Genomic DNA, 27897 nt, shown 5'->3' on the forward strand with positions numbered 1-27897 from the left:
TCTGTACCTCTGCCTCCCACTGAAGACACAAGGGATGCACCTTCTGCAGATTAAAGCAGCATGTACAATGTAACAAACTGTTACAGAATATGTATTTTTTTTCAGTGTAGTAATAGGTGTATCAGTAGGTCGGTTACACTCTAAAAGGTAGAATAAACAAATCAATTTTTTATCGACCATTAAAGCATTATACTTTTTGGTAGTTTAACCTAGAAACATCAGTAACAGATTGTAGCATCAGAGAATTTAAACAATATTCGAAATGTACGACAAGCTTTCATGCCAACATGTTAACTTGAAATTCCGAAATGAAATATCCGTCTGATCTGAAGTATATAGACTGAGATATCAATAACTACGATTTCTGTGACGTCGTTTGATAAGTGATTTAATGGATATTTTCTCTAAATTTCTTAAAATCAAAGAAATAGTTTTACGTTTTACAACAATAAGCAGCGGACGTTGTTGTGGGAGACCGAAAAAGAAATATATGACCGTGATGACGTATTTAACACGTGACTACAAATATGTTCTATACCAAATGAACTGTTTTACAAAACTTTTTTATACCTCTGTATTATTAGTGTTATTACACAGTATTGTATTTTTATGCTACTGTATGTATTATAAAATTGACTCCCGGATATTGAATTCTAAAAAATAAAAAATAAAAAAAATACTTCCGGGTCAACGAAAGCACTAGTTCCGAGCACAAATTGACAAAGTTGGACCGATTTTCTGCCGTTAAAAGCGAAGACAACACCGGAAGGATAACATGGCGTCCACCATCAGCACCCAGAGGGGACAGGTATGCAGGGGTCTGCCAGTCGATTCATTCCATGTGACCGTTTCAACCTTACAAGAGCTAAACGGAGCTATAAACTGCTGGTCAGCATCTCTGCTAACTAACTTTAGCTATTAAACAGCGAACATACAGCTGATCAGCGAGATGGAGAACTATGGCATTCAACACGGGCCGGTAATACCTAGTGACTGTGTTACGGACTAAAGCTAAGTTAATATCTGTAGGGTAGAAGTTACTATTTTTGTGCCAGACATTAGTACTGTATATGTATGCTAGAAGTTAGTATTTCTATCCTAGAAGAAAATATTTGTATTCTATATTTTAATATTTGTATGCTATACGTTAACATGTATGTTAAACGTTAGCATTTCTATGCTAGAAGAAAATATGTGTATGTTAAAAGTTAATATTTGTATGCTAGATATTAATATCTGTATTGTAGAAGTTAGTATTTCTATGCTAGTTAATATGTTTATGCTATTAGTTAATATTTGTATGCTATACATTAATATATGTTCACTAGAATTTAGTATTTGTGTGCTAGTTAATATTTTTATGGTAGAAGTTAGTATTTGCTAGTCTCTGGGTTCAACAGCAGCTCATGCTCGAACTAAGCTGCTGAGTGTGATAGATTTATGACAGATTTGTTTCTAAAGATTAAAGATCAATATTTGTCATTATACTGGTGGCACAACAACATTGGAAGGTCAGATGGAGAGTTGGTCTAGAAACGTTAGATAGATAGATAGATATAGATAGATAGATAGATAGATAGATAGATACTTTATTAATCCCGTTATGTGTTGTCGTGCGTCGTTGTGTCATTGTTAGACACAACAGCGACAAATAAACTTCTTCTAGTAGTTAATGAGCTCCTGCTCTGTTAGGAATCAAAGTAGTATCAAACTATCTACTGTTTTATTGTTATTAGGGCTGGGAGGAAAATAAGTCAATTACATAATTCAAGCCTCCTTTTTCAACCACAGCCTCTTTCAACCAGGGTTTGTTGTTGTAACCTCTCTCTGCTGTAAACTTGCACACAGAAAGTTCTCAAAAATGGATGTAATTTGTAGTTTCCCATCCTCTGTGTACATTCAGCCTGTAGTTGGCAGTTCTAAATTACATCTCAGGTAGTGGAGTCCAGGCATGTCTGAGGAATTCTCCACAGTCATGATGGTCCATTTATCTGACCTCCTCACAAACAGTGTTGGTCAGCTCCAGTTTCTGCCTGTATGGAGGAATCAGGGGGACTATGACATGGTCTGAGTGTTCCGGTACAGTGTGGGGGTTAATATGATTGCATTGCGTACTGTGTTGCATCAGAGAACCAGGACGTTCTGCTCTCAGTGATCTTGATAAATAGCATAGATCTCTGGTGATGATGAAAGTAACATTCTACAATATTCCAAATTTGTGAAGTAGTTAAGAGATGCATCTAATCTCATGTTTAAGAGGGTAAACGTTAGCCATAACTTGAACATGAGGTTGATTTAAAGTGTTTACAAGATTAGAACCATCATGGTTTTGACAGTGGCTCCTTGTTTTTTCAGTTCAGGTTGTTGTAAACAAAACAAGATGCCCAGAGAAATAATCATACAGAGAAAGCTGCTTAATATGTAGAACAGACTGAAGGAAAACAATCTCTGTGGAAAAAAAAAGTAAAATATACCCGCTGACTGCATTTTTTTTGACAGTTCTTTGTTTCTATAAATATGCTTCTCCCATCTATCGACTTGCTCACAGATCTCCAATATTTAAGTAATTTAAGTAAAATAGATTGTTTCTTCACATTAACCAAAGAGTTTATCATTAAAACTGTGATATGGTTGTAAAGTTTGCAACATGTCTTATTTATGTCCTCTCCCCTTTTGTATTTATGTGTATGTACATTCAGGTGTTCATTGGAGAGCTCCCCCAGGACTTTCTGCGGATCACTCCCACTCAGCAGCAGCAGCAGGTCCAACTAGATGCACAGGCAGCCAGACAGCTGCAGTATGGAGGCTCCCTTGGCACCGTAGGGCGACTCAGCATTACTGTGGTCCAGGTAAACATTCAGTGTTTCTACTTAACGGGTAGAACGAGACATGACAAAAACAGTAGTGCAAAACTTGTGTTCTTTCTCCCATTTAACATGAATTAAAAGATCTAACAGTTAATTTTAAGCTAAGCAGGAAGGAATTGGAGCCTGAGCATGAGGTTTTAAAAATCTTACAAGTTTAAGAGGTCATTTACTAGGACTGCATGGCTCCGAAAATAAAATGAAACACAATTTCTTTGTTTAGGATTGAGTTATTGATTCTCTAGGACAGCTTTTTTGTGTGTACACAGACAGTTAACAGCCAAGTATGGCAAGAACAACAACTGAATACATCAGACTGTTTGTGCTACTTTTGTTTTCTTCCATGATATATTTATAACACCATCACTGTGAAATTACTCTTTAGTGCTGATTTCGAAAGGATACACCACCAAATACTGCGTTGGTCTACTCTTATTCTTTCATTAATTTTTTGTAATAATTTATGCCGTGTAGGGCCAAGATAACCTGGAACCTCCTTTACATATGTATTTACATTGGTACCTCTACTTACGAAATTAATTGGTTCAGGACGAAATTATGTAAGTAGAAAATTTCGTAAGTAGAGACGCGTTTTCCATGCAAATTCCCTAATCCGATCCAAGCCTCCCAAAATTCAGACATAAATGTTTTATAAAACATAAAAATGCATCAAAACATGTAACAAATATATGTTACAATTATATTATTACACAATAAATGAGAGGTGTGCATAATGTAAAAACAAAAGAATAGAGTAAAGAATAAAAATGATGGACATTTACCTTTTATCTGCTGTCCTCATTGTTTTTTGCCCTCTTTGGTTCATGCGCTCTTGTCTCACGATTCCGAACAATAGAGTGAATGCCAGTCCTCCTTTTGAACTCCTCCAACCACCCACACGATGCCTTAAACTCCTTAAACTTCCTTTTGTTTTAATAATGTGGCGATTGTAGATACATTATGGCCATATTCTTTGGTGAGATCAAACACATCCCTTTTTCATGCTTTTCTATTATCTCTTGCTTTGTTTGTATGGACAAAAAAACCTCTTTTCTTCGTCTTTTCTTTTCCTATTTTCTCCATCACTTTCTTGGGGTCCATAGTGAATACTCAAAAAGTTAATATATTTGCGCAACACTATCAGAACAATTCACGGGTCGAGTGCCGAATGACGAGGACCCTGCATAAACACCGATATAGCCACACACAGAGGTCCCTCTTAGCCAATGGGATGCCAGGAAGATACTAGGTAATAGCGAATGGCAGAGCAGGATGAGAATGTTGCGTTCAGGAACCTGTGGGAGCTGCAAGTATCACCCCATACTGTAAGTCAAAATTTCTTTCGTAACTAGAGGCAATATTGTCCTGCTGAGAAGTTTCATAAGTAGAAAATTTCGAAAGTAGAGACATTCGTAAGTAGGGGTACCACTGTGTTCATTTTTATATATCTGTGTATCCAAGGGTGATTTCGGAAATCATCATGCGAATGCAGGTTTTGTAAAATGCAAAGAAAATTTGTCTCTGCCATAAAGGTAATAGATTGTATATATCCATCTATTTTGATATCTGCCTCTTACGGATATCGAAGTCTGGACTTAGGCTCATATAAATATCAAAACCTGTCAGGGTGTAAAATTGCATAGCTGTCAACGAGAAGCTATGTACTTGTTGGAAATACTGCAGTATGTACAAGACACTGAATATTTGTGACAATGTATATCCAACTTGAATTTATTGCCTGACTGAAGCCACTTTGTTGGTGTTGCTGTATAGGCCAAGCTGGCTAAAAACTACGGTATGACTCGCATGGATCCGTACTGTAGAATCCGACTGGGCTATGCAGTCTATGAGACGCCCACAGCTCACAATGGTGCCAAGAACCCACGCTGGAACAAGGTGATCCAGTGTACGGTGCCGCCGGGGGTGGACTCATTCTACCTGGAGATCTTTGATGAGGTAAGACGGTAGAGGAAGTTGTACACTTTATCTGCTAAATACAGTGCAAGTATATGACCTCTGTGGAGATCATCTGAACTGCAGCCAAAATTCAGCCATGCATGTGACTTCAGAAAATAAATGAGCTCCGGCTGATTAATGTAATGGTCATTATTAGAATTTCTGCCTAAAAGGATGAAAACTTACAATTTTTTTCAAAATTGGTTGAGGAAGTATAACACTGAGACAGGTTAAGATATAAGAAATTTTTATTTCAGTAAATAGTTTTGTACTTGTTACTTTTGAAACTGTAAACTCTGGAAATTCTGGCAATCCTGGTTTGAGCTACAGTGATCCCTCATTACTCGTGGTTAATATGTTCCAGGATCACCCGCAAGTAACAAAATTTGGCAATATTGCAACAAACTATTTTATTATTTATGGTAATTTAGACGTTTATGAACTGTCCCCATATTGATATTAAACCACCACCTATCTGTATTACCTTTTCCCACACTCTTACAGACTGTTTGAAGCACCTTTAAGTGTTTCTTTAAGTGTCAGTGCAGAAGTGTGCTGCGTTCTGAGACTCACGGAATGCAGCGCACTTCCGGATGCTGTCGGCCAATAGAATGCGTGTATGGTATCATGTGACTACCTAATAAAAATCTGCAATGAGGTGAAGCCGGGAATCTTGAAGCACAAATGTGTGAGGGATTACTGTATTAAGAACTAACTTAATCAGAACAAAGAAAAACAGCAGTCATTTCATGTATTTATGTATTTACATGTATTAAAAACATTGGCCTCAGAGAGGCCAGACTGAGATGGTTTGGACATGTCCAGAGGAGAGATAGTAGAAGGATGCTGATAGTAGAGGAAGACCAAAGAGGAGGATTATGGATTTAGTGAAAGAGGACATGGAGGTAGTTGGTGTGAGAGAAGAGGATGCAGAAGACAGGGTTAGATGGAGGCAACTGATTTGCTGTGGCGACCCCTGAAGGGAAAAGCCAAAAGGAAAAGATTTAAAAACACTGCAAACACTGAGTGAATGATTTGAAAAATGAAAAAAATACAGCAACCCTTACATAAAACAATAAGATAGGCATAGTCACTCTTGCTTTTTTTTGTAATTTAACATTGTTATTTTGGTTTTATGTAACTCAATGAGAATGCCATCCATCTCTATGGTCCTTGTATTAGTGACATCAGGTGAAAACAGTTGAAAATCTGGTTTATTTGGTTAAATGTTTATGCAGGCAACATGAGGCACAAGACAGTCAAACAAGGAGGATTCATTGTTGCTTATTTCATGTCAACATAGTGAAGAGATATTAGACGAGTCGTAAGCCAGAATACACCAGACCACAGTTTACTGCAATCAGACAAACAAAATTTTTGGTGGAAATCTGTAAGTGATTGGATGCTACAGTTACTGTATTTAGAGTGCTCCAAAACCACTTCACATTACCAAAGATTTTGAAAACAAACATTTTTCCAAAGTCTATATTTTATGTTTTTTCAACGTTTAAATAAGAATAATGTGTGTTAAGCTTTTTTTGGTAGCATCCCAAAACAAAATTAAAATGTAACATTATCATCCTTAAGACATGTGGTCCAAATACTAGAGGCTAAAAAATGGTGTTAACAACCCCATGACAATTTATTTTCTTCCATATTATACATTCGTGCGATCTGATGTACCGGTAGTTTGTTTTATGTTTTCCCTGCTGTTTCTAGAGAGCGTTCTCCATGGATGACAGGATAGCATGGACTCATGTCACCATCCCTGAAGGCCTGAGGGAGGGAAGTGTGGTGGATGAGTGGTTCAGTCTCAGTGGCAGGCAGGGTGACGACAAAGAGGGGATGATCAATCTTGTGATGTCTTTTGCTGTGAGTACATTTACACTCTCAATTTTTCTGGGCTCAGTGTGCACATCAGACAAAGATTGGACTTTTAATGATTTTTTTTGTTTAGGTGCACCAGAGTATCATTAATTTGAGTGCAATATCATATTATCCATCATTCAGCCATAACATTATGAATACCTGTCTAATATTGTGCAAGTTCCCATTTTGCTACCATTACAGCTCTGATGCATAGAGGCATGGGACTCTACTAGACTTTTGAAGGTGTCCTGTGGTGTCTGGTGCATCCTGGTGCCATGTGTTCCACCAGGAAAATAAAAATGCCTGGGTATCCATGTGATGTAAAATATTATACAACTCATCAGAGTAGGCCACGTTCTGCCATTGCTTCCTCAGTTCCGATGCTCACATGCCCATTATTAGCATTTTCTGCAGTGGTCAGAGGTGAGCATGGGTATCCTGACAGGTCTGTGACTATGGAGCTGCTGTCAGAACCAGCAGCTACAGAAGATCATCTGTATGATCAGACCATTGACCAGCCTTTGTTCCCCACATGCATCAGGGATCTGCCGAAGAGCCTGTCGTTGGTTCACTTTTTTTTTTCATAGGTCCACTTTTAAGAGATACTGACCAATGCAGACCAGGAACACACTACAAGAGCTGCAGTTTTTGAGATGCTCTGACCCAATCGTTGTGTCATAGTCATTGAAATCCGCATGCTAGCTCATTTTTCCTGCTATTAACATTCAATTTGAGCACAAAATGTTCACTTGCTGCCCAACATACTGCACCAACTAAGGCTGCGTTCAGACTGGTAACCAAAATCCAATTTTTAGCCAATCCAAATTGATAATTGGATGTGTCATTTGTAGTCTAAACAGTCACATACCACATGAAATCTGATTTTTGCAGGACGAATTGAAACCGCTTTCGGGAGGCAGTTTCAAATTGTATTTGGACAGATGCGTCTCAATCTGAAAGCTCCAAACACATCGATTGGATTTTCCTGTCCGTGACGTCAATATCCGCAACGCGAGAGCAAGGCGACACAAGGACGAGCGTTGCGCATTACGGAACAGTAAAAAATGGAAGAGGTTGACAATGTGTCTGAGATTTTCCCCACCTCTACTAGACAGTGATATCGCTAATACACAAAGGTAACCAACCTCCATGTTTGTCCTTGTTGTGGTTATTGCCATTGTCGCACATCACACACTCCGAACGATGCCTCCGCCCCAATGTCATTGCTATGGGAACCTGTTAGATCGTCAACAATGTGGCCCAGTATGAACAGAGCAAGATCTCATTTGGACGCTTGCTACAAGTAAGCCCTAAAAATCGGATATGGAAGGAAATCTCATTGGTATCTGATTTGCCTGCGGTTTGAATGCAGCCTGACCGATGCTACCATAAAGAGATCATGTAATTCACTTCACCTGTCAATGGTCATAATGCTATGAGGGCTCGGATTATGTCTCAGTGCTCTCGTTTGTGTGAGTCGTTGCTTCTTTGATGCAGTTTTTGTTCAGGGAAGCATGATTGTCAGAGAGCGTACGTCCCTGGAAGTTGTATGGAAGTGCAAGCTTTAAATGCACTTCCATTCAACAAAAATATTCACAAATTTTCCATTTCGCCACTTAAATTTCCAAATGTCGAAATTGCAACTATGTTTGATCTCGCGTAAGTTTCTCACACGACTTTCTCGTCACGAGACTCACCTGCGTTATTCTGCCTAGTTAAAATTGACCAAAGGGCAACACGATGTCTGCTCGTTTTACACGCTGCAGTAAGAGCGAGGAGTTAGTTAGACCCTCCAGAGCAAGCATCAGCTGTCACTTATGCTTGGAGAGTCCTGTTGGGTTTCTCTGTCTGTTAAATGTCTGCTTTGAAATTTCTGCTGATGTGATGGATGGATGGATGGATGGATGGATGGATAGATGGATAGATAGATAGATAGATAGATAGATAAATAGATAGATACTTTAATAATCCCGAAGGAAATTCAGATGAAGCGCTATACAAATACAAGTTGATTGATTGATTGATTATCATCATGGCTCTGAAAAACATGCAAAAATTGGAGGAAAAGCAAGTGACAATGAGTGCTTTCTTGAATAAAAAAACAATCAAAACTGAATGAACAAAAAGAGGCAATTATTACTGACAGATATTATTGAAATGTGTGTGGAGAAGGCTTGGTGCAGTGTCCACAGGTGAATACAGTATATGCATTAAAGGAAAAGAAAACTATTGAGTGAAAAGCAAAAGTGAAAAAAAAACTGTTACATATTTCTTTATTTTTAAAACTGTTTTTTAATGCGTACCAAGGCTTTATTATTTTGATAAAACTGATATATAATTTTTCTCTTTTTTTTCTTTTTACTTAAACATACATGATGTTATCAATAAAAACATTACAATTAACAATCTGTTTAGTTTTTATATCGTACTATTGGCAAAATTCAATCCTCGTGTACACTTCTACCCTATATTCTGTTATTACTTTTGGGATACATAAACATCATGGGATGCACAATTTTGTCTTGAAGTGCATCCCAGGGATGCACTTCTTTCATGAGATAAAATGAACTCTGATGTCTTTGGCTATTGGCTGTTAACAGTGTTTTTATGCGCGAACCATTTTTTCCACATTTCAACATCGTAAAATTGTACTTTTGAGCCATAAATCTACCAGCATTATTCTTTTAGAAAAATAATACTATTACAGAGTTCCTTTTACCTTAAGAAAGTAGTGCATCACTGTGGATGCGCTTCAAAAAAGTTTGTGCATCCCAACATAACTTTTATGCATCCTAGAAGTAATAATGGAATATACCGTAGAAGCTGTATGCAATGATTGCGTTTTGCCAGTAGTATAATATAAAAACTAAACAAACTGCTAATTTTAATAATTTTATTAATAACAACATCAGAACTGTTTAAAGAAAAAGAAAAAGAAGAGTAAAGTGATATTACATTTTTACTTCATACCAACGACTTTGTGTTGGCAAATCATAGATTTCGCTGGGCAGGCATTGTGAAGCCATAGATGAAAGTTAGCAGGCTAACTGGAGAAAGAAAGCTAACTAATGGTGAGACTTTGAAGGAGCTAACGTTAAAGGAAAAGGCACCTGTCGAAAGAGGAAGTGTAAAAGAAATTTTAGAGAAGTTATAGTGTGGTTGTCTGTGTCTCTGTGTGGCTCCGTGGTGCACCGGCGTCGTGCCCGGAGTTTCCCCTGCCTCACGCCCTAAGACAGCTTGGATAGGCTCCAGCACTCCACGACCCGTGCAATTGGATCATGCGTTTAGAGAAAATGAATGAATAAATTATAATTGTATTTTAATAACTCTGATGATGTGTCTGCTGCATTAGAAGCTTATTTTTTGGCTTGGTGTAATCATTGCTCTCAGTGCTCTCATTTGTGGCTTTGCATCCTCCACACTGTTTTCTGCGCTGCCATCTGCTGGAGCGGATGTTACCTTCAAAGACCTGAGCTTGTGGACTGTGCTCGGAGCAGAGATGTAATATTTGTGTCTATGTCTTTGTGTTAGTCCTTACCAGCAGGGATGATGACACAGCCTGTTGTCCTTATGCCCTCTGTCTATCAGCAAGGAGTCGGATATGTTCCCATTGCAGGTTAGACACAACACACACAACGTACGATTCACATGCAATCTATAGTTCGGTGCTTCCCTCAGAATTTGGAAGATTAGAAACATTCAGTGGTACTTCACCAGGTTTAATGTTGCATGTAATCGACAAATGTCTAAAAGATGGTCTGAGTTTCAATATTTGGCAACTGATGTTTTGTTCCAGCTCATATCCAAGCCTTTCTGTTTCATTAATTCTGTGAGTGCTCTCTGTCATTAGGAGTGTCTACAGTCTACAACCAGGGCATAGTGCCCATGTCAATGCCAACGACCATGCCAGCTGTTGGTAGCCAGGGGCCAGTGTGTGGCGAGGACGACCTGAAGGCCTTGCAGGACATGTTTCCCAACCTGGATAAGGAGGTGGTTCGCACTGTGCTGGATGCACAGCAGGGCAACAAGGATGCTGCCATCAACTCTTTGTTACAGATGGCTGAGGAGCTCTAACTGCACAGGATTACAGTGGACATGTCACTTGACACAGTCATACATGTATGCATGCACATAGACTCAGAAATGGTCCTCCCTCCTGCAGCCACATTTGCGCTCCCAGCTGCTCACCGGTTTATTCTTCCTTGATTGAATAATCTTTGGACTAACAGTACTAAAGCCTGGGCCGTCTCCACTAACACACAGCTTCTATCGATATCTCTGCTCTAAAGTATCCCAGCAACTAACAGTTGCAACAGCTTAAATGAAACATAAAAATTTACTCACCTTCATGTGATAGAAAATGTCTGATACACGAAGCATTCTACAATATCACAGCAAAACTGAGTTGAACATTCTCCTAAAAGCAGTAAAAACCTGTTTTGTAATACTATAAAATGACTAACAGCTTCTGTGGCACAGTCCAAGTCTGCAGAAGCCACTGAGAAAATTTTGGGCTGTAAAATAATATTTTCAGCTCAGTTTGGGATATCTGAGCTAATAGAGACTTAAATTAAGCCTATAGTGGCTAGTAATTTTATTTTGTTGTCAGTTATTTCCTTACAAAAAGCACCCATCTTATTTAAGAGAAATCAACGTTAGTTTTTGTGGACAACAGGTTAGACGACATTTAAGCTGAATATTGAGTTAACAGCAGTAGGACAGGTACTGGTACTGTAATTCTTATAGTTTCTTGATTGTTTCTGCATCTATATGTTCTTTCACCTGTGGTAACCAATCTTTATCTGCTTCCCCAATTAATCCTAAGGTTTAATTTGTACTGTTTGAGCTATGATGAGTCATGTTTAGTCCATCTTGTGCCTGTAGTGATGTTGATTGTGTGTGAGGAACCTGCAATGAACTGCTTCGGTCGCATATTGCTGTTAAATGTTTAAAGCACTCTAAATGTGATAAATTATTATGGATGTATTTAATTATATAGAATCTATTTGGTGATGAGAGCCATGAGAATGAATAAATGACCTGAGAGATTGAGGATAAGAAATATCCCACCAGAGGTATCTTTTGCAGTATACATAACCAATTTTCAGTCAGAGATGCAAAGAACTTATTTTCTACATAGCAATTCTGGTGAGATGGAGAAGTGAACACAGTAATTCAGTAACTTGTTAGTAATAATTCACTTTTAATGAGAGATGTATCCCCAAAATGCCAGTGACCAGATTTGTGCAAGCCATTGCCCTCAGAACATTACTATCCCCATCAGGTTAAAAGGATTCCATGATGAAATTAGACTTCGTTAAACTCAGTTAAGTCTACACCTCTGCCAAGGTTGGACAAACCCAATCAAGTCTGTTTATGATTTCAAGGATAATCTTGAAAATTATCTAAATCTGCTTCATCCTTCCACCAACTTTTATGGAAATGCTTGCAACTCATCAACCGATCTACTAATAAATGGACTTGGAGGAAACTGACTTTTTAATGGGGTTTTAGCAAGAGGATTTGGGCTAATGGATAGTAGCTTCTAACACTGCAAGTAGAGCAGTACACATTTATTTTTCTGCCACAGTATCTGTAGTCACCATACCTTCTTTCCATTGACAACTGAAGACTTTGATGTTAATGTCTTTCTGCCAGAGGGTTCATCAAAAATTATGTCCAATAGTTGTAATTTTTCACTTGTGATTCAAAAATGAGACTGGTAAAATGTTCTATTCATTTTGATTGTTTTGTTTCGTCATTTTCAATTCACTGCTGCTGCATTACATCAGAACATCTGAACACTATCTTGTGTTCTTTAAGTTGAATTCATTTTTGATAACTCATAATTAAAACATCAAGCAAAAACAAGTAGGGAAGGTGTTTAGTAATTTAGAATAGATGACGGGTGGAAAAATCTTTAGGAACAGTGTGATACCAGCTAGTAGTAGGTAGTCAAAACTGATGATGGTACCAGTAAGACAATACAACTTTTCAGAGGTATTCATTGTTAAACCAGATGAAAGAGGTCAGTTATTTTAAATAATGCTCTCCATTACCCAAGGACTGAAACAAATTTCAATGTAAGTGTTCATATTACAGAAATACAGCTTAAACATTTTCCAACCAAGAAATCCTGCTTTGAAGAAAGTTTATTGCACAGTAATATGTTCTGACTTGCTGAAGGAAGAAAAACTAGAAGGAAAAAAGACTTAAGATTAAAGCATGTTTAAGGATTCCAATTTACTGTGAGAAAGTGATGATCGATGAGTGCCTTCAACCGCTGCGTGGTCAAGGCTCTGCCCACTCGACACATTTTGCTTTGTTGCAGTGGCAGGACTCCACCACGGTGTAGCTGTGTTGAAGCGTCCTACCATCATCACAGATCAGCTCCACTTGTTTGACACTGACTTCGTCTTCTGTGCAGCACTCACACTGATGCATCATCTTCTTAGCTGCTGCAGAGTAACTGCATTGACACACAAACAACACGGAAGGTTTAGCAGTATTCTGATTCAGTGGTCATGACAAACAACTGTCAAAATCAATATTATCCACTTAATTTATACTGTGGTCTTTTGTACTTGCTTTAATTAATGTTGACCATATCATTTATAAGTGTTAAAAGAGAATGGATGCATTGATGGATGTCAATTGCTGGAAGACCAAGATTCATGGTGAAGAGTAAGAGATTATAGATTAAATAAGATATCTTTATTAGTTCCCTGGTAGGGAAATTTTTCCCACTCTTGTTTCTCATTAGTGTGTGTCTGTGTGTGTCTGTCTGAGATATACTGTATATATATATATATATATATATATATATATATATATATATATATATATATGTGTGTGTGTGTGTGTATGTACAGTATATACAGTATATATGTATGTATGTGTGTGTACATTCATTCATTTTCATGTACCGCCGCTGTATCCGCCGTAGCGGGTAACGGGGAGCTGAAGCCTATCCCAGCTGGCATAGGGCGTGAGGTGGGGGACACTCCGGGTGTGTGTGTGTGTGTGTATATATATATATATATATATATATATATATATATATATATATATATATATATGGAATGACAGGCAATTCCCTTGTTGGGTGCTACTAGTTTTCTAATCAGGGCAACACGTTTTTAGAGGTCAGAAATTCCAAAAGTGGTATTACCAATATCTCCGTCTTTTGAAGGCAGAATAAGCCACGTCTAGCATCCATGTTTCAAACGAACTGAGACCTCTAGGCACTGTCTAGGGCAAGGAACTTTTACTTTGATTTGAAATTAAGCAGACTCACATAGATGAACTTCCACACTGTCCCTCACAGAATGTCACATTGAGTGAAGTCCTACAGCTGTCCACTTCAATTGTTTTGCGATGACTCTTGAGGTTACAGAAGCTCTTCTGTTTGCCTGGAACACACACCAACTATTAGGCTCTAACAAAGGCAGACAATACAATTAGAAACAGGTACAGCTAACTTACAGATTTGGCAGCATCCTCTAGCGTCAGTTGTTTCAGTGCCCTGAAGGAGACAAATATGTGAAATCATTTGATTGTCATTTACACTGAGGAAAGGAGCAGGGAGATTGTTATCAGTTGTCCAGTATACTCACGGGCTCGCAGTTGGAGGAGTCAAAAGCAGGACAAATGGTTGTGACCTCCTGGGCAACAAACTGTCCATTGGTATTCTTACATGTGTAATCCACACACCTATGGATTCCAGCATCACTGCTAAACCCTCTGGAAGTGCTGTTAACCTAAACCAGTAGGAAGAGCAACATTTGAGTTAGCTGTTCAATGAATAAAAAAGTTCCTCAATTGCAAGCTCAACCCAGGTTTAATCACCAGTATATTTCACCTGTTGACAGTCTAAAAGAAAAAAAGGCAGGGTACACCCCAGACAAAATGCCAGCTCATTCAGTGGTTCACGACACAGCTAGAAATTTCACACCAACTAAAACATACTCCGATAACCTGAACCATTTTCCATATCACATAATAAAGTTAATTTAATGTAATTTCATATATCTTATTCAGACAAGGAAAAGAAATAGGTTTTCATATGAAAAGGAACTGGAAATCTATTTTAAGAATTGTCAATTTAAATTAGCCTACATTCTACAATAGTTAACTAATGTGTGTGCTTTAAAAAAAAAGGAAAAAAAATTAATGAAATTAATTAAATTATTTAATGTAGTCTTATATTTTTTTGAAAACATGGAGTTATGCAAATCATCAAAGTTCCACCATATATGGCAGAGAATAGTTTGGGATAAAAGTTTTGTAAAGTTGACATTTTTTGACAGACCATAAAAAGACCTATTTAGCATCTTATTAGAATCAACATATAAATTATCAGGGAAGGCAATATTAAAAATACAATTCCAATACAATACCAGTACCTCTTAAAATTCAGAAACCCAGTCTATACTACTGCTACTACTTCTATTAATAATAATAATAATAATAATAATAATAATAATAGCAATAATAATAATCGTAATAACGACAACTTTGCTTTCTTCTCATTCAATGTGATGGTTTGTATGAACTTAATTAAAATATTTTTAGTTGCTATCATGACATACAGTACACAATTTTTCATATTATATAACATTCATTCATTCATCTTCCGCCTTCTCTGCTGTAGCGGGTTGCGGGGAGCTGGAGCCTATCCCAGCTGGCTTGGGCGTGGGGGGGGGGACTCCGGGCGCGATGCCAGTGCACTGCGGATCCACACACACAGACACAGACAAACACGCACACACTCATACCTACGGGCAATTTGAAGCCGGCCAATCAACCTGAGCAGGACTCAAACCCGGAAACGCCTTGCTGTGCAGCGACCCACTGCACCACCGTGCCGCCTCATATTTTATAACACCAGGTAAAAATATGAAGAAACCCTGGCAACTGCAGTACTGACCTCAATAACATGTACTGTGTTGTCAGGTCCAGTGAAAATACATTTCTTCTGAACACATTCACCGCAGCACTGCCCAGGTACAGGTTCATATTCAAAACCCTGAGGACAGAAATTTGTGTTAGTGAGGGAGAAAACAACTAAAACAAAAAACAAACACACACACACACACACACACACACACACACACACACACACACACACACACACACACACACACACACACACACACACACACACACACACACACACACACACACACACACACACACACACACACACACTTTCCTGATATATTCCATGCTTTTCACATATACCAACAAACAAATGTTATGTTGGCTTACTTGTATTGTATTTCCTTCACTCACTTATAAGGGAGAGCGAGATAGAGTGAAAGAATTGTATGTGTGTGTGTGTGTGTGTGTGTGTGTGTGTGTGTGTGTGTGTGTGTGTGTGTGTGTGTGTGTGTGTGTGTGTGTGTGTGAGTGTGTGTGTGTGAGTATACCTCTTGGCAGGTTGAGTCACAGACAACAGGATGACAGATAAAGTTGAGCAGTCCCGTAGTGGGATTCACATCATTGCTGCACGAACACTCATAGCAGTTTATATCTCCTTCATCAGATGATTTTGTTGTTAATCCTAGACCTATTCCAAGTGGTACATTTGATGATATTTTGTCACCAGGCTGAATAAAACACAATGATGAACAGTTAGGTGTCAAACATCAATTACTGTAATGTTAGTTAGGAATCAAGCTGAAGCAATCAAACATCAGTAAACATTCAGATAACTTACAACAAACAGTTGCAAACAGTAGTGACAATAAAGAAAGTAAAGTTAGCAGGGCTTATAATTTGAAACACTTTAATATATGTTGTATAGCAGACTTTTAAAATAGAACATTTTAAGTAAACCTTTAATGGTCATATTATCATCAGTGATATGTGATAGGTTGATTAAATAAGTTATGGTACATGAAAAGTTTCATTTTTATATTTTTACATACTTCGATTATGTAGATCAAAAAATAAGACATATAAACTATAAAGATTTCCATTATCTTAATTAACTGTTTATATTTCTTCTATATTCAAACTTCCAGTTGGGCTCCAGGTTTCCATGAAGATTTCCACAAACTTTTTATAACCCATTAGTCCTCACCATAAAGCTTGGCCTGCTCCTTCCTGCACAAATGTCCCCTGTTTTTCTATTTTGCAGCCAAATAGAAAAACAGCTAAACATTAGAATGACTATTTCATGGCCTGGTCTGCCTGATCTCTGATCAGCTTTCATCAACATGCCTTACATATTAGAACCACAACCACAAATCTTCTTTATCAGTTGGATATCATCCATCCATCCATCCATCCATCCATCCATCCATCCATCCATCCATCCATCCATTTTCTTGGAGATGAGTCGGTAATCATCTCATCTACAGCTGCTTTTCCACTTTGCGGGTCACAGGTGTTGCTGGAGCATATCCCAACTTGCTAAGGGTGAGGGGAGGGGTACATTCTGGACTCAAAGCAAGTCGAAAGAGAAACAACCACTCACATACACACTCACACTTACCAATTTCATATGATCAGGAGGATCACGGGAAGAACATATAAAATCTGCACAGCAAGGACTCGAACACGGAACTTTCTCGCTGTGAAGCAACAGCCATACCCGCTTCATTCACATGCACCCATTTCTTTCACGTACGTAGGAAACCGCATTTAGTCGGTGCCTTACTTAGACCCCAAATTATATGATATTGTCAGGCCTTAAATTCTCTTGTGCTATTGAACTTACCTGGTATTCTATGTTATTATATACACAAACAGCTTCAGGAACTGCAAGAAGAAAGAAGAAAATTGCATTCTTTAATGTGGATACATACAAACTTAGGTAATCCCTGACTATAAAAAAATGCACGGAAACTAATCAATCTTCAAGCTGCCCCTAGGGCGTTGACACATTTCTGCCCGTCTCTCGACCATCTTTCACTTATTTGCGTGTCTTACAGCTATTGCTGTTTGCAGCTGTATTTTGTAGTTCTACACTTGCAACAATTATAATGCTATATGCTAATTCCTTTTGGTTTTAATGATACTCCGTAGTTGTTAAAAAACAACAATTGTCCAAGAATTCATTGTGTTTCTTTTCATTTCTTCATTAAATATTAAACACTTGCAGATATCACTATCCTGATAGGCTAAAGTTACATACCACAATCATAGGTTGGACAGCATCTGCCTTCCCTGGTGTTGATGAGTTTGTAGCCCACTGGGCAGTTAGGAATATCAGGACAGAGGTTTACATTACATTCTGTTGAAAAGAAAAAGATGAAATGTTATCACTGAATGAAAGTAGACATTTGTCTCATAAACAACCACAACGGGAATTGTTTTTGTTCACTTATATTGGAAGGGGCTACTCACACAATTACAAACACACACACATACACACACATACACACACACACACACACACACACACACACACACACACACACACACACACACACACACACACACACACACACACACACACACACACACACACACTCAAGCCCCGAAAAATCAGTCAATTTATTGACCAATTGATCGATTGATCAATCGATTGAACAGTTAGTCAGTCAGTCAATCAGTCAATCAACCATTATTGTCACATGAACAGTGATCACACAGAGCAATCGACACTGAAATACTTGTGTATTTCAGACAATACTTGATAAAAAGTAATACATTAATAAAACAAAGTAATAAGATAGGGGCCTACAAGAGATTATACACAAGACACGAATAACAAAAAAAGAAATCAAAGAAATACAATTGCAATTTAGAAGCATCCAGGTGCAAGGCAGCACACAAAGTGTTTGATTAAGTGATGTCGGTTTTTCATTATCCTGTTGGCCTTTCTGTATCACCAGTTGTAAACACAATAAAGGGCACCAACATCCTGAGCAGACTTCTCCACCCTCTGCTGACTTATAGTTGCAGTGCTGCAGCTACTGGACCAGGTGGTGATGCAGGTGGTCACGATATTCACTATGGCGCACCTGTAGAAGCTGCCGTGTACCATGGAGTCCATGTTTTAAGCCTCTGCAGCCAGTGGAGGAATAAGAGTCATTGTCTGACTGTCCTAGTCATGGAGTCAGTGTGGTTGCTCCATGTCAGGTCCACACCGATGCGAACCCTGATGAACCTGAAGCTCCTGACTCACCCACCATTGTACCATTGATGTGTAGAGGGGCATATTGTTCTCCCCATCTCTTCCTGTAATCTACAATGAGCGCCTTTGTTTTGCAGATGTTCGGAATGAGGTTATTGTCCTGGCACCAAGATGTCAGGGCTCTGACATCCATAGGCTGTATTATTAACAACTGTGATCAGGCATATACAATACAGAACTGGGCATACAGCCCTGGAAAGTCAGGGTGGTGCAGGTGCTAGATGAAGATGTGTGTTTTCTCTCCCTGTCTCATTCTGGTTTCTCCATTAACACACAAAGGTGCAGCACTTCCCTCTCTGGCTCACAATAGGAAAGTCTAATAAAGATTGACAACTCAGTTACTAGAGAGGGCCGGTGATGGTCACATGCACGCTGTAAAATATTTTTAAAACAAGATTTTTCTGCAAGACTAAATTTAGCATTGACTCTCCTTTTGTGGTGTTAAACTGTGAGAATACATGCAAACCAAAAAAAAAAAAGGAAACGGAACATCAAGATGCTGAAAATTAAAGCTAATGTTCAATATTAAACATGACTGTTTTGGAAAACATGTGTGACAATAATGTTTGATATGATTTTTATCATTTTTTGATGGCCTTGGACTTTTAAAATGTGTTTGTTCATATTTGTAGTTGCATTTCAGCTTGTAACAAATTTCTGAAATGTAACTTCTGCATGCAATTTTGGGTCAAAGCAGCTCTCCAAAAGAAAATTCTTCAGTAATTTTTCTATAAATCCACATTCAACAGTAATAACATAATCATTCTCCACCTATCCAATGATATCAGAGCTTGTAGGTATATGTTTACCATAGGTAAAAGTCAACAGCATCATATATTGTTCACTGACAAAACTGACCACATGATAATGTTGGACAGCAGCAGTCCATCATTCTGACCAACTCCTCGCCAGGTCCGTTGCAGGGTGGGATTACTGGGTTTTCACATATCGATACACAACTGACAGTCAGATTGTTCTCATGACACGTACAGATGGTGCAGTTCTCTCTCCACTGCTCTCCAGGCTGGTAATGACAAAGAAACCGCTTCAGACATATAGTCAAACTTTGCTAATGAACATTTTAATTGTTTTTATTTCATGTTTTTATTCATCATGTATAACAAATTCTAATTTTTATTTAATTGTATTATAAATACTATAATAATAATAATAATAGTCATTTTTCTGAATAACATTACATTTAGATGAAAAATTGGCAAAATGAACTCTGGTACAATACATCCATTGGTAATATTTATATTTAATACTGTACAAATATATAAGTAGATATAAATAAATGTGATTACAATATAAATATAATCCTTGTAAAACCCCATGTCTTCTTGTATTTTAAGAGCAACTGATATTTGTTTGTGGTAAAACCAATGTTAAAATTCCCCCTGTCACTTGATATTGCTTTTAACAAACTCATCTGTGTGGATAGCAATTGAGATTTCAAAATTCAGTGCAATACATAAATTATGTGATGAATTAGATGAAATTAGAATGAGACCCCAGGAAATGTTTGAAATAATTAATCACAAAAAAATCCAGGTTTGGTGTGGAATTACAGTTCACTCATGATTTTTTCATTACACATCTTTTACTGCACCTCTTCTACCAGTGGGGCACAAAGGGAATGAAGAAATTAAACTGTCATAAGAAATAAACTTACTGTAAATCAGGAAAATTTTATTTCACCGTGTGTTCCCTGTAAGAATACCCTACAGACCTTTGTAATAGTCAACAAAAGAGCATTTTCTATTGTACGAAAGGCAATCATATTTAATAATACCATAAAATTAAAAAAAAAAAATCTCCAGTGGAGAATCCTACCTGTCTTGGAGGAAAGACATCATCACAGATCTTCTTAGTGGTTGGAAATGTTGACAGTGTGGTTGATATAATATTTGTGGAGCTTGGGAGTGTCTGTGTTATTGGTCCAATAGAAGTAGTAGTTAACATGGTTGTTAGTGTAGTTAGAGTGGGAAATGTTTCAACAGATTTGGATGTCCCAGATGTAGTAATAGTGGTAGTTGTAGCTGGTGTTGATGTCACAATTGTTGTTTCTGGGCTTGTTGTTGGAACAGAGGACACTGGCGATGACGATCCCACAACAGTCGTAGTGGATGTGGATGGTGTTGTTGTTTCCGTTGTGACTGTTGTGGTTTCTGTGGATGTTTCAACAGATGTGGATGTGGATTCAGTTGATGTTGACTCAGATGTAGTAGTTGTGGTAGTCACAGTTGGTGTGGATGTCCTAATTGTTGTTTCTGGGCTTGTTGTTGGGACAGTTGACATTGTAGATGAAGATCCCTCAACAGTCGTAGTGGAAGCTGTAACAGTGGTAGAACTGACTGTGGATGGTGTTGTTGTTTCTGTTGTGACTGTTGTGGTTTCTGTGGATGTTTCAACAGATGTGGATGTGGATTCAGTTGATGTTGACTCAGATGAAGTAGTTGTGGTAGTCACAGTTGGTGTGGATGTCGTAATTGTTGTTTCTGGGCTTGTTGTTGGGACACTTGACATTGTAGATGAAGATCGCTCAACAGTCGTAGTGGAAGCTGTAACAGTGGTAGAACTGACTGTGGATGGGGTTGTTGTTTCTGTTGTGACTGTTGTGGTTTCTGTGGATGTTTCAACAGATGTAGATGTTGTGGACTCCGTTGATGTTGACTCAGATGTAGTAGTTGTGGTAGTCACAGTTGGTGTGGATGTCGTAATTGTTGTTTCTGGGCTTGTTGTTGGGACAGTTGACACTGTAGACGAAGATCCTTCAACAGTCGTAGTGGAAGCTGTAATGGTGCTAGACATGATTCTAATTGGTTTTGTTGTTTCTGATGTGACTGTTGTAGTTTCTGTGGATATTTGAACAGATGTGGATGGTGTTGTTGTTTCCGTTGTGACTGTTGTGGTTTCTGTGGATGTTTCAACAGATGTGGATGTGGATTCAGTTGATGTTGACTCAGATGTAGTAGTTGTGGTAGTCACAGTTGGTGTGGATGTCGTAATTGTTGTTTCTGGGCTTGTTGTTGGGACACTTGACATTGTAGATGAAGATCGCTCAACAGTCGTAGTGGAAGCTGTAACAGTGGTAGAACTGACTGTGGATGGTGTTGTTTCAGTTGTGACTGTTGTGGTTTCTGTGGATGTTTCAACAGATGTGGATGTTGTGGATTCAGTTGATGTTGACTCAGATGTAGTAGTTGTGGTAGTCACAGTTGGTGTGGATGTCGTAATTGCTGTTTCTGGGCTTGTTGTTGGGACAGTTGACAATGTAGATGAAGATCGCTCAACAGTCGTAGTGGAAGCTGTAACAGTGGTAGAACTGACTGTGGATGGTGTTGTTGTTTCTGTTGTGACTGTTGTGGTTTCTGTGGATGTTTCAACAGATGTGGATGTGGATTCAGTTGATGTTGACTCAGATGTAGTAGTTGTGGTAGTCACAGTTGGTGTGGATGTCGTAATTGTTGTTTCTGGGCTTGTTGTTGGGACAGTTGACATTGTAGACGAAGATCCCTCAACAGTCGTAGTGGAAGCTGTAACAGTGGTAGAACTGACTGTGGATGGGGTTGTTGTTTCTGTTGTGACTGTTGTGGTTTCTGTGGATGTTTCAACAGATGTAGATGTTGTGGACTCCGTTGATGTTGACTCAGATGTAGTAGTTGTGGTAGTCACAGTTGGTGTGGATGTCGTAATTGTTGTTTCTGGGCTTGTTGTTGGGACAGTTGACACTGTAGACGAAGATCCTTCAACAGTCGTAGTGGAAGCTGTAATGGTGCTAGACATGATTCTAATTGGTTTTGTTGTTTTTGATGTGACTGTTGTAGTTTCTGTGGATATTTGAACAGATGTTGATGTGGATGGTGTTGTTGTTTCCGTTGTGACTGTTGTGGTTTCTGTGGATGTTTCAACAGATGTGGATGTGGATTCAGTTGATGTTGACTCAGATGTAGTAGTTGTGGTAGTCACAGTTGGTGTGGATGTCGTAATTGTTGTTTCTGGGCTTGTTGTTGGGACAGTTGACATTGTAGATGAAGATCCCTCAACAGTCGTGGTGGAAGCTGTAACAGTGGTAGAACTGACTGTGGATGGGGTTGTTGTTTCTGTTGTGACTGTTGTGGTTTCTGTGGATGTTTCAACAGATGTTGATGTGGATGGTGTTGTTGTTTCCGTTGTGACTGTTGTGGTTTCTGTGGATGTTTCAACAGATGTGGATGTGGATTCAGTTGATATTGACTCAGATGTAGTAGTTGTGGTAGTCACAGTTGGTGTGGATGTCGTAATTGTTGTTTCTGGGCTTGTTGTTGGGACACTTGACATTGTAGATGAAGATCGCTCAACAGTCGTAGTGGAAGCTGTAACAGTGGTAGAACTGACTGTGGATGGTGTTGTTGTTTCTGTTGTGACTGTTGTGGTTTCTGTGGATGTTTCAACAGATGTGGATGTGGATTCAGTTGATGTTGACTCAGATGTAGTTGTTGTGGTAGTCACAGTTGGTGTGGATGTCGTAATTGTTGTTTCTGGGCTTGTTGTTGGGACAGTTGACATTGTAGATGAAGATCCCTCAACAGTCGTAGTGGAAGCTGTAACAGTGGTAGAACTGACTGTGGATGGGGTTGTTGTTTCTGTTGTGACTGTTGTGGTTTCTGTGGATGTTTCAACAGATGTAGATGTTGTGGACTCCGTTGATGTTGACTCAGATGTAGTAGTTGTGGTAGTCACAGTTGGTGTGGATGTCGTAATTGTTGTTTCTGGGCTTGTTGTTGGGACAGTTGACACTGTAGACGAAGATCCTTCAACAGTCGTAGTGGAAGCTGTAATGGTGCTAGACATGATTCTAATTGGTTTTGTTGTTTTTGATGTGACTGTTGTAGTTTCTGTGGATATTTGAACAGATGTTGATGTGGATGGTGTTGTTGTTTCCGTTGTGACTGTTGTGGTTTCTGTGGATGTTTCAACAGATGTGGATGTGGATTCAGTTGATGTTGACTCAGATGTAGTAGTTGTGGTAGTCACAGTTGGTGTGGATGTCGTAATTGTTGTTTCTGGGCTTGTTGTTGGGACAGTTGACATTGTAGATGAAGATCCCTCAACAGTCGTGGTGGAAGCTGTAACAGTGGTAGAACTGACTGTGGATGGGGTTGTTGTTTCTGTTTTGACTGTTGTGGTTTCTGTGGATGTTTCAACAGATGTTGATGTGGATGGTGTTGTTGTTTCCGTTGTGACTGTTGTGGTTTCTGTGGATGTTTCAACAGATGTGGATGTGGATTCAGTTGATATTGACTCAGATGTAGTAGTTGTGGTAGTCACAGTTGGTGTAGATGTCGTAATTGTTGTTTCTGGGCTTGTTGTTGGGACACTTGACATTGTAGATGAAGATCGCTCAACAGTCGTAGTGGAAGCTGTAACAGTGGTAGAACTGACTGTGGATGGTGTTGTTTCAGTTGTGACTGTTGTGGTTTCTGTGGATGTTTCAACAGATGTGGATGTTGTGGATTCAGTTGATGTTGACTCAGATGTAGTTGTTGTGGTAGTCACAGTTGGTGTGGATGTCGTAATTGTTGTTTCTGGGCTTGTTGTTGGGACAGTTGACATTGTAGATGAAGATCCCTCAACAGTCGTAGTGGAAGCTGTAACAGTGGTAGAACTGACTGTGGATGGGGTTGTTGTTTCTGTTGTGACTGTTGTGGTTTCTGTGGATGTTTCAACAGATGTAGATGTTGTGGACTCCGTTGATGTTGACTCAGATGTAGTAGTTGTGGTAGTCACAGTTGGTGTGGATGTCGTAATTGTTGTTTCTGGGCTTGTTGTTGGGACAGTTGACACTGTAGACGAAGATCCTTCAACAGTCGTAGTGGAAGCTGTAATGGTGCTAGACATGATTCTAATTGGTTTTGTTGTTTTTGATGTGACTGTTGTAGTTTCTGTGGATATTTGAACAGATGTTGATGTGGATGGTGTTGTTGTTTCCGTTGTGACTGTTGTGGTTTCTGTGGATGTTTCAACAGATGTGGATGTGGATTCAGTTGATGTTGACTCAGATGTAGTAGTTGTGGTAGTCACAGTTGGTGTGGATGTCGTAATTGTTGTTTCTGGGCTTGTTGTTGGGACAGTTGACATTGTAGATGAAGATCCCTCAACAGTCGTGGTGGAAGCTGTAACAGTGGTAGAACTGACTGTGGATGGGGTTGTTGTTTCTGTTGTGACTGTTGTGGTTTCTGTGGATGTTTCAACAGATGTTGATGTGGATGGTGTTGTTGTTTCCGTTGTGACTGTTGTGGTTTCTGTGGATGTTTCAACAGATGTGGATGTGGATTCAGTTGATATTGACTCAGATGTAGTAGTTGTGGTAGTCACAGTTGGTGTAGATGTCGTAATTGTTGTTTCTGGGCTTGTTGTTGGGACAGTTGACATTGTAGATGAAGATCGCTCAACAGTCGTAGTGGAAGCTGTAACAGTGGTAGAACTGACTGTGGATGGTGTTGTTGTTTCTGTTGTGACTGTTGTGGTTTCTGTGGATGTTTCAACAGATGTGGATGTGGATTCAGTTGATGTTGACACAGATGTAGTAGTTGTGGTAGTCACAGTTGGTAGTGAAGTAGTTTCAAGGGTTGTTCCATTTGAAACCAGTTGCCTTGTAAATGGACTAGTTGTTGTTGATCTCCCAGCTGTGACTATGGTAAATTCTTCAGGTGTTGTCTTTCTTGTTGTTCCAACTGAAATTGATGTCCCTTTAGTTGATGTTTGTTCAGATGTAGTAGTTGTGGTAGTCACAGTTGGTGTGGATGTCATAATTGTTGTTTCTGGGCTTGTTGTTGGGACAGTTGACATTGTAGATGAAGATCCCTCAACAGTCGTAGTGGAAGCTGTAACAGTGGTAGAACTGACTGTGGATGGGGTTGTTGTTTCTGTTGTGACTGTTGTGGTTTCTGTGGATGTTTCAACAGATGTAGATGTTGTGGACTCCGTTGATGTTGACTCAGATGTAGTAGTTGTGGTAGTCACAGTTGGTGTGGATGTCGTAATTGTTGTTTCTGGGCTTGTTGTTGGGACAGTTGACACTGTAGACGAAGATCCTTCAACAGTCGTAGTGGAAGCTGTAATGGTGCTAGACATGATTCTAATTGGTTTTGTTGTTTCTGATGTGACTGTTGTAGTTTCTGTGGATATTTGAACAGATGTTGATGTGGATGGTGTTGTTGTTTCCGTTGTGACTGTTGTGGTTTCTGTGGATGTTTCAACAGATGTGGATGTGGATTCAGTTGATGTTGACTCAGATGTAGTAGTTGTGGTAGTCACAGTTGGTGTGGATGTCGTAATTGTTGTTTCTGGGCTTGTTGTTGGGACAGTTGACATTGTAGATGAAGATCCCTCAACAGTCGTAGTGGAAGCTGTAACAGTGGTAGAACTGACTGTGGATGGGGTTGTTGTTTCTGTTGTGACTGTTGTGGTTTCTGTGGATGTTTCAACAGATGTAGATGTTGTGGACTCCGTTGATGTTGACTCAGATGTAGTAGTTGTGGTAGTCACAGTTGGTGTGGATGTCGTAATTGTTGTTTCTGGGCTTGTTGTTGGGACAGTTGACATTGTAGATGAAGATCCCTCAACAGTCGTGGTGGAAGCTGTAACAGTGGTAGAACTGACTGTGGATGGGGTTGTTGTTTCTGTTGTGACTGTTGTGGTTTCTGTGGATGTTTCAACAGATGTTGATGTGGATGGTGTTGTTGTTTCCGTTGTGACTGTTGTGGTTTCTGTGGATGTTTCAACAGATGTGGATGTGGATTCAGTTGATGTTGACTCAGATGTAGTAGTTGTGGTAGTCACAGTTGGTGTAGATGTCGTAATTGTTGTTTCTGGGCTTGTTGTTGGGACAGTTGACATTGTAGATGAAGATCGCTCAACAGTCGTAGTGGAAGCTGTAACAGTGGTAGAACTGACTGTGGATGGTGTTGTTGTTTCTGTTGTGACTGTTGTGGTTTCTGTGGATGTTTCAACAGATGTGGATGTGGATTCAGTTGATGTTGACACAGATGTAGTAGTTGTGGTAGTCACAGTTGGTAGTGAAGTAGTTTCAAGGGTTGTTCCATTTGAAACCAGTTGCCTTGTAAATGGACTAGTTGTTGTTGATCTCCCAGCTGTGACTATGGTAAATTCTTCAGGTGTTGTCTTTCTTGTTGTTCCAACTGAAATTGATGTCCCTTTAGTTGATGTTTGTTCAGATGTAGTAGTTGTGGTAGTCACAGTTGGTGTGGATGTCATAATTGTTGTTTCTGGGCTTGTTGTTGGGACAGTTGACATTGTAGATGAAGATCCCTCAACAGTCGTAGTGGAAGCTGTAACAGTGGTAGAACTGACTGTGGATGGTGTTGTTGTTTCTGTTGTGGCTGTTGTGGTTTCTGTGGATGTTTCAACAGATGTTGACGTGGATGGTGTTGTTGTTTCCGATATGACTGTTGTGGTTTCTGTGGATGTTTCAACAGATGTGGATGTGGATGGTGTTGTTGTTTCCGATATGACTGTTGTGGTTTCTGTGGATGTTTCAACAGATGTGGATGTGGACTCCGTTGATGTTGACTCAGATGTAGTAGTTGTGGTAGTCACAGTTGGTGTGGATGTCGTAATTGTTGTTTCTGGGCTTCTTGTTGGGACACTTGACATTGTAGATGAAGATCCCTCAACAGTCGTAGTGGAAGCTGTAACAGTGGTAGAACTGACTGTGGATGGTGTTGTTGTTTCTGTTGTGGCTGTTGTGGTTTCTGTGGATGTTTCAACAGATGTTGACGTGGATGGTGTTGTTGTTTCCGATATGACTGTTGTGGTTTCTGTGGATGTTTCAACAGATGTGGATGTGGATGGTGTTGTTGTTTCCGATGTGACTGTTGTAGTTTCTGTGGATGTTTCAACAGATGTGGATGTGGATTCAGTTGATGTTGACTCAGATGTAGTAGTTGTGGTAGTAACAGTTGGTGTGGATGTCGTAATTTCTGGGCTTGTTGTCGGCACAGTTGACACTGTTGATGAAGATCCTTCAGTCATAAGTCATAATACAATTTGTAT

The 27897-nt window shown here is 39.1% G+C and overlaps 2 protein-coding genes across 3 annotated transcripts in view; one reads left to right on the plus strand and one right to left on the minus strand.

Annotated features, from left to right (window-relative positions):
* Positions 1–686: 686 nt before the first annotated feature.
* On the plus strand, positions 687–12428 carry tollip (toll interacting protein). Of its 2 annotated transcripts, none has more exons than XM_068321739.1 (6): positions 687–808; positions 2700–2849; positions 4638–4820; positions 6540–6692; positions 10221–10305; positions 10540–12428. In XM_068321739.1, the coding sequence occupies exons 1-6, from the start codon at positions 776–778 to the stop codon at positions 10761–10763; spliced, it is 828 nt and encodes a 275-aa protein (XP_068177840.1). In that variant the 5' UTR covers positions 687–775; the 3' UTR covers positions 10764–12428. The 2 variants fall into 2 exon arrangements, with proteins under 2 accessions (XP_068177840.1, XP_068177848.1); XM_068321747.1 differs by lacking the exon at positions 687–808 and adding an exon at positions 849–979.
* Positions 12429–12563: 135 nt separating this feature from the next.
* The window catches only part of LOC137595939 (mucin-2-like), a 37714-nt gene continuing 22380 nt past the window's right edge, over positions 12564–27897 (minus strand). The window contains 10 exon segments of the mRNA XM_068316320.1: positions 12564–13158; positions 13987–14101; positions 14175–14214; positions 14306–14449; positions 15619–15717; positions 16121–16300; positions 17416–17456; positions 17833–17931; positions 19696–19861; positions 20674–27851. Coding sequence (XP_068172421.1) covers positions 12981–13158; positions 13987–14101; positions 14175–14214; positions 14306–14449; positions 15619–15717; positions 16121–16300; positions 17416–17456; positions 17833–17931; positions 19696–19861; positions 20674–27851 — 8240 coding nt within the window. The 3' untranslated portion in view covers positions 12564–12980.

Source organism: Antennarius striatus, chromosome 1, assembly GCF_040054535.1.
Source record: "Antennarius striatus isolate MH-2024 chromosome 1, ASM4005453v1, whole genome shotgun sequence".
Classification (NCBI taxonomy): Eukaryota; Metazoa; Chordata; class Actinopteri; order Lophiiformes; family Antennariidae; genus Antennarius; species Antennarius striatus.

What these genes read in the sequence shown, in the direction of transcription:
- tollip (XM_068321739.1), top strand. Translation starts at nt 776, where the DNA reads ATGGCGTCCACCATCAGCACCCAGAGGGGACAG. An exon ending in TCAGCATTACTGTGGTCCAG is followed by an intron (nt 2,850 to 4,637) that starts GTAAACATTCAG and finishes GTTGCTGTATAG; the next exon opens with GCCAAGCTGGCTAAAAACTA. An exon ending in ATCTTGTGATGTCTTTTGCT is followed by an intron (nt 6,693 to 10,220) that starts GTGAGTACATTT and finishes TCTTTGTGTTAG; the next exon opens with TCCTTACCAGCAGGGATGAT.